Here is a 7,399-nt window from a genome sequence, read left to right on the forward strand (position 1 = left end):
CAGAAAATCAATCATATGGAGCCATCTCCATTATCATATTTATCTCTGTGCATAAAGGGGAAAGTTAACTCACAAAGGACGTGTGTACACGAGACGAGTTCATACACATTAGCCTAATTTAATGAGCATTATGGGCATGCATCTACATGTATGTACCCTTAATGTGTATTAAAAATGGCAGAATTAGGCTAATCATGCCTAATCATGCCATAGCTTCACTATGCTTACATTCTGAGCCCTAGTTAATGTTTTTAAGGCTTACACGGTTTGATGCAATTCTATTCAACTTTGTCTGTAGTGCAGCCTGTCCAGAATTCCTTTTCATCTAGCTTGAAGACCACCCCCACCTACCCATTTTATACGCAGGCCCATATAAGATACAAAATAAAATGAATGTCCTGCAGAATAAGATGAATTAAGGACTAGATCTTGTCACATGTTTTCTGATTAAATGATATTCATATCATCTCAAGTTCAACAAACTTTCAGGGTCATAGGTAGTGTTCTGATTAAACCATCCCTGTAGTTCTAGTAGGTCTGCTAAAGGGCTGCAGACACTGGGGCTAGGGGAAGAAATTACACGTAAACCAGTGTAAGTGACTGGAAACCAGTTCAAATATGTAACACAACAGAAGTTCAGTGCACATAAACCACTTTCAAAATGGCCAAAACTGGTTTAATATAAACCTGGATGGAGCAGACTTAACTAATTTAGGTTACATCAGTTCATTGAACTTCTGTCCCAGATCTCCTCCAAATTCAAGTTAACTCAGTCCCTCAACATCCCAGGATGCTTTGCAACCCCCTGAACCCTCCCCACCCTTTACAGGGTAGGTGAGCTAACCTTGGCCCAAGCTCTCTGCTCTATCCAAGCAGGGAGGCATGCTCTAGCACCCCCCAGCTTCTGACTTGGTCTACTGCAGGCATGTGGCTGCATTCCCAGAATCAGAAGTGAATGCCTGTTCACTTACTTATTGGCTCAATCTGTGCAATTTAGAGTAACCTAAGAAGATTGAATCAATTCAGCCTCAGGCATTTTGACTCTCTGTACTTAGCCTGGAAGCTACGCTTTTCCTTCATCTTCCCAGAAGCTGCTGAATTTCAAATGGTGCTAATATGCTACTTGTGAAACAGCTCACAACAATTTTCTGAATTAAAAAAATATACAAATATAAAATAAATCAGTATTTACAGTCTAAATTCTTGCCAGGCAAGCATCTGTAATGGCTGAGATCACTACCACCTGTTTCTTTTCTCTGAAGACATTTTTCTGGCAAAAAATATGAGTTTTACCAATTTAATTCAGAGAAGCTTCAGGAAGAATTTTACCAAAAGCATAGGAATATTTACTATTCTGTGGAATTGAGGTCACAGTGAGAATCTAAAAATCTTCCTTAGGTTAAATCATTGATCCTGTACCTTTAAATCTTATGTTAGAGAAATAAATTAAAGACTGAATCCTCCGCCAGAACAAACTCTGAGGTAACTCTGAAACCATGGAGGGGCTGGCTGAGAGCAAAAGCTAGTACCAAATGTTAGCTGAAGTAGACTGAGAGCTGCTCTGACTCCCAGCAACCTATAATGGCCCTAAGGAACTATAATTTCAACAAAAATAATTTCGACCAGGGCTGTCTAATTTGCAGCCCACGGGTTCACGCCCAACCATCACTCCCCACATCTCTCTGACTGATGCTGTCACTGGGGTATCTGAGCTCCCTCTCCCTCCTCCAGCTTCCGCAACATGCCCCTTGGAGTTGGGGGTGGCACAGCCCATGAGATTTGGAGGGCTCACAGGATGGGGGGGCCCCCACTGCATAGAGCCCCTGGCTGCTCAGGAGTTGGACAGCTCCAGTTTAGAGCAGTGCAGGTTTCAACAAGGGAATCCTTGGCTGTCCTTATAGGCACTGTTGTGTTTTGTACTGTTAGGTGACAGGAACAAAGCAGCTGCAAGTAGGGCCAAAGACCCAAATAAGTCATTTAAAAGCCATTGATATATGCAGGAATTCTGTACATTTAGGGGTAAATCCAAATTTCAGCATCCAACTGAGGACATAAGCAAGTCTTTATACATAAATGTAAAGGAAAGGAGACAGAAAGGAATCCTCCCTTGTTGTCTGTGCAGCTGCAATGCTGTAATTGTAAGCAATTTGGTACAGGGACCATCTTTTTGTTCTTTGTTTGTAGATGGCTTGTCACTATGTGTGGAACTCCTAAGCAGTATGGTAGTATATATAAATAATAATATGTAGCAGCTACTTCAGTGCATCCAGCTGCATAGATTGTATGAACATAGCTCAGGTTCTCTGACAGAACTATGCTGATTCCACAGCCAAAGAGCCTTCTATGAGTACAGAAGGGACCTAGATTTTCTCCTTAAAAAACAATAATCCACAGATGAACAATGCAAAGCATATCTGACTCAGTCTTCAGATAGTACTGACTTGAGGTCTATTCTCCTTTTCTTCTGTTCAGACAGATCTATCATGGACTTCATCTCAGCTTCAGAGAACTTCGGAGTCAATGCCACATTGTCATAGTCAAATTCTTCATCAAGGGAGAATGGATAAACTTCATCCCCAAGTAGCTGGAACTGGAAAAATATAAAGATGCATAAATAAAACGGCTGCAAATGATGACAATGAAGCTCAACATATTAACCTTCAATTAATATTTAATTAAACTATTTTTTTCAGACTCCAGCCCTCTAAGCTGATTAAGCTGTTTTAAGTAAAAAAATAAATTCAATTATTCAATTTGACCTAATTTAAACCATTTAATGTGCCCCATTTGTACCATACTGTATCTGAATGAATATCATTAACAAATTTTGCTCAAGGCAAGGAATCAAGAAAAAACTCCCTTGCATACATCTATTACATTTCTACCACTTGTAGCAGAAGCATTGTAGGGATACAGATAAGTTATGTAGAGCTATGTTTAATTTCTCACACGTGTAAGATTTTGGTTAGTTTCAGCTGCTGTCTACCTAACAGATACTAACGGCAAACACTCCCCAGGACACATCTTGTAGCAATGAGAATGCTTATAGGGGATAGAGCAGCACAAGCAATCTTCATCTATTCATGAATCTGTTTCATTCAACCACATGTTATGGGATTGGGGGGGGCTTGATGGGAGAATAGTCTTACTGCATTACTCTATATTTGCTCAGCAGATATGCTATATTGAACTGTTTTACTGTTATTCATTGTAAATGTGTTTAGCAGACACTTCAGTTACAACATTTAAAAGCAGAATTAATAAATCATAATATAGTAAAGGTTTCATATTGATGAGTTACAGAGAGACCATAGTATAAAATATTTTCAATAAATAGAAAACATTCATCCTAGAAATTACAGATGAGAACATCTTGTTAGGACACTTTTTCCATCTTCCCCTGCTACCTAAGCACAGCAGGATAATTCCTGTGCTTTAGCTAATTTAGCTCTCAAACTAATTTAAATATCTCCAGGTTTTCAAAAACTATATGTAGTTCAACGTTTAGGGAGGCTTTTTTTCTTGGTCATCAGGGCTCCATGCTTCAAAGTAGAGAGCACTCCCCCCTTATGTAGCAGAGCATTTAAGCACACTTTACTACAAGCAAGCAATTAATCCCCTTGAAGTCAATGAGACTTGCATTTAAAAGTTTGGCACAAATTTAGGCAGACAAGATTCTTTGGGTAAATCCGATATCTTTTATTAGACCAACTAAATAGCTGGAAAAATTCTTCTTAGCAAGCTTTTGGGCACAAACACCCTTCGTCAGGGCCAGACACAGGCATAGGCAAACCAGGTGGCCGCCCCAGGGCCCAGACAAAAGGGAGCCCAAAAATGGCAAAAATTATTATTATTATTATCATCCCTGGTGAACGGATGATAAACTAAAACTTTGCCCATGGCTGCCAGGAGTCTAGGTACAGTTCTGCCTTTCATCAGGCTGAGGAAGCACCTGCAGGTAGTTTGTGCTCTTCCTGAATGGAGTGGTAAACCAGCCAGAGGCCAGTAAGTATGCAAGAAAGCCAGCCAGTTAAAATGTAAATTGAGGTGGTTAGTATAAGTGAAGTTGGGGTGGGTGAGGGGGGGGGGGAGGGGGGGGGGGGGGGAATGAATGTAGCTGTAGGAAAAGGATGAGAGAGAAGAGGATCTCTCTCTCCAATCTCTCAATTCTAATCCTCAAAGGGAATTTACAAAATACCTTTCACAGCCAAGCCTCTGAACTTCACTTGATAATCTACTGGATACCAAAAATCATGGACTAAATATAGACATTGGATTTATGACACATTATAACCTGCCTAATACCTGACTCCCCAGGTAAACCCTCCACTTTTTACCAGCCATTCTCATTCCCTCTGCCACCCCTCTCCTGTCTCTCATCAGTTGACTACAGCTACATTCATTCCTTTCCCCTTCCCTCCCCCCCATCCAGATTTCTTGCTTTCTTGCATACATATTAGCCTAGGCTCTGGATGTGTTACCACACCATCCAGTAAGAGCACAGACCACCTGCAGGCACTTTCTCAACCTGAAGATAGGTGTTTGTGCCCAAAAGCTTGCTAAGGAGAATTTTTCCAGCTATTTGAGTTGGTCTAATAAAAGATATCAGATTTACCCAAAGAACCTTGTCTGCCTATGCCCTTAGACCAACACGGCTACAACCTATACCCCTGAGACATACTTACGTTCTTTGCTGAGCATCTTGCAAGTCCAAGCCTCAAATACTTGGTATGTGATGGGACACTTCAGAATTCACAAGTCCAAAGTGTTGAGTGTGTGGCACTAAGCAGCATGCTGAACCAAACTGAACGAAGATCAAAGCAAAGCTATGCTTACTATGCTACATTCTTTTGAAAAACTCAGCCTAAACTTCATCTTGAACAATTTTCCTGCAGGAGGTTCAACATGATCTTATTTATTTGAACACCAGAGTTAATTTTTTCCATAAAATAGTTACATTTGCAAGGTTGCTCAGGGGAGAGAGATTAGGGTACCATAAGAGGGAACAAGAAATATTGGCTGCTGACAGACATGGAAAAAACAAACAAACAGCGCTTTAGTTTGACTGGGCTTCCCAGCGTCTATATAGATTGGGTGCTCAGTGGGGCTTTGTGGTGCTTTTATCTAAGCTGATTCAATCCACTATTAGATAAAAGTACTAAAAAGCCCCACTGAAGCACCCGATCTATACAGACATAGGGTGAGCTAGGTCAAACTAACATGATGTCTCTTCTGAGCATGTGCTACGCTTGGTGCAGGGGTGCAACAAGCTGAAAGTAAAGCACTAGGGGGATTTTTTTCCCATGGCTGAAGGCAGCCAGTACTGTGATAATTTTAATGAGATTTAGTGCTAGTGCAAGGCTAAGTCCTGAACAGTAGCAGTATCTAATACATGCACCATCATTATAAAGAATCTTGGATCTTCTTGTTTGAGAATGATGTATAGCCAAAATCATTTATTCTACAGAATGCAAAATCTGCAAGAAAGCAAGCAAAGGAAGTACACAAAATTAACCATGTCAAAATAGAACCTTGCAGGTTTCAGAAATCCTAGGCATTATAAAACATCACCTTAAGTCTCTTCCATAGACATCTGCATTTTTTCCTTTACCTTTTTGATGCTCTTTCAGACATTCAGCTTTTACATTTCTATTCTATACAAACTGTTTATCTACTATCTGAACAGATATATAATTAGGTTAGAAGGCTGCACGGGTATTTATATTTAAAGTTATTATACACGTGCCTTTGCCTGCTCTGACGCACCGGAAATCCAGGGCATCCGAGCACATTCGATTGAGTCTGTGGAGCACACGAGCTGACATGCCCGGCACTGCACTGCGTTCATTTATATAAATGGTGAAATGTGCATCAGGGCACAGAAAATGGTCGTGACGCGCTTTTGAACTAAAACAACTTTGATGTGTTTTAGTTCAAAAGTGCACTGCTGCCATTTTCTCAGTGCTGACACACATTTTGCTGTTTATACAAATGCATGCGCCACAGCGCCAGGAGCTTTTAGAAGTGCCCATCAGGGCGCTGCATGCATGTCTACAAATGCCCCATGTGATTAGTCTCACTGACTTCTGTGAGGTCTGCTTACATGAAGTATGGGGTTTGCAAAATCAATTTACAGCTAAGGGATGGAAAAGTCTTTGTAAAAATAGAAAAATATTAATCTAATTCCAAATAAAATTTAATGTAAAAGTACCACACCAAATTTAACTGATATCTATTTGTGTGCTTCATCTCTCAAATAAACACTGAAAGCAGAGGGTTTATGTTTGTTATTCTATTCTCCGAAGAATTAGTTCGTTTCAGTCTTCCATGCTGGAGAGGCCTCTGGATTGCAAAATAAAATTCTGATTTATTTCAAAAGGAAGAGATTTTGCTATGTAACACCAAATCCCTTGCAGCAGAACAAAAACAACCGTGAATCAAGTTATTATCTTGTTATTTTTGCCTAAGGAGCTGAGAGAAATATGTGTACTTCAGGTGTCTAATGTAACATCTAATTGAAATCTTTTTGGAAGCTCTTTGGGATTAGAATGTGTGCTCTATTAGACAACTGCCAGTTTCCTTAAGATTGCTCATGTGATTTACCCAAGTAGAGACACCACTGAAGAAGTCATTTTCATTCACAGCCACAGCACATTTAAATTAGAGGGGAAAGGATATAATGTTCATATTAATAACTGAAGCATTTAGCTAGAGGCTGCTTTGGAAAATAATGTTGTAAATAAAACATCCTAAGTTGAGATTTCAACAGTTGGCAACCCAGTTCTTTTTAATCTGTTTGTAAATACAGTTAACTAAAAGGCTTGATGCAGTGCTTCCTAATTTGTATTTTACAGAACTAAAAGCATTCTACAGATCTCTTGCTTAACTTGAGAGAGTTTTTCACATGCACACACTGCCAAATTTGTATGTTCAGGGGAACACGGACCAGTTCAAAAATATCAATAGAGTACATATGAGTTTAAATATGAGCGGAGATGCTTGTGAGAAATGAAAGACTCTCTTGAAGTAAAAGCACTGGACTAGGATCAAGAGATCTTGGTTCAGTTTCCATTTCTGCTACAGATTTTTCTGAGGAAGCGCAGATAAATCAGTTAATCTCTGAGGGTGCTTGCACACGTGACAAAAATTGGCTGCTTTTGCAATTCAATTGTGTTCCGCTGTACGCATACAGGGGGGGTTAACAATTTAAATGATTTTGTTACATTGCAAACTAAACCACACCCACATGTAGTTTAGCTTGCAATGTAGCTATTTGTAAAGTTGCAACCTTTTGACAGCTCGCCTGCCCCATGCTCCCCCCAACCGTGGGAGAGGCAGGCAGAAGGCAGAAGTGGGGAGAGGCCCAATCCTTTTTTTTTTTTTTTGCAGAGCCTGCCCA

General features: G+C 40.1%; 1 protein-coding gene across 1 annotated transcript in view; it reads right to left on the reverse strand.

Annotated features, from left to right (window-relative positions):
- Positions 1–758: 758 nt before the first annotated feature.
- CUNH11orf74 (chromosome unknown C11orf74 homolog) overlaps positions 759–7,399 on the reverse strand; it is a 44,565-nt gene continuing 37,924 nt past the window's right edge. The window contains 1 exon segment of the mRNA XM_025200543.1: positions 759–2,590. Within this exon segment, the coding sequence (XP_025056328.1) occupies positions 2,420–2,590 (171 nt within the window). The 3' untranslated portion in view covers positions 759–2,419.

The sequence above is a fragment of the Alligator sinensis genome, unplaced genomic scaffold (genome assembly GCF_000455745.1).
Source record: "Alligator sinensis unplaced genomic scaffold, ASM45574v1 scaffold442_1, whole genome shotgun sequence".
In the NCBI taxonomy this organism is placed as follows: domain Eukaryota; kingdom Metazoa; phylum Chordata; order Crocodylia; family Alligatoridae; genus Alligator; species Alligator sinensis.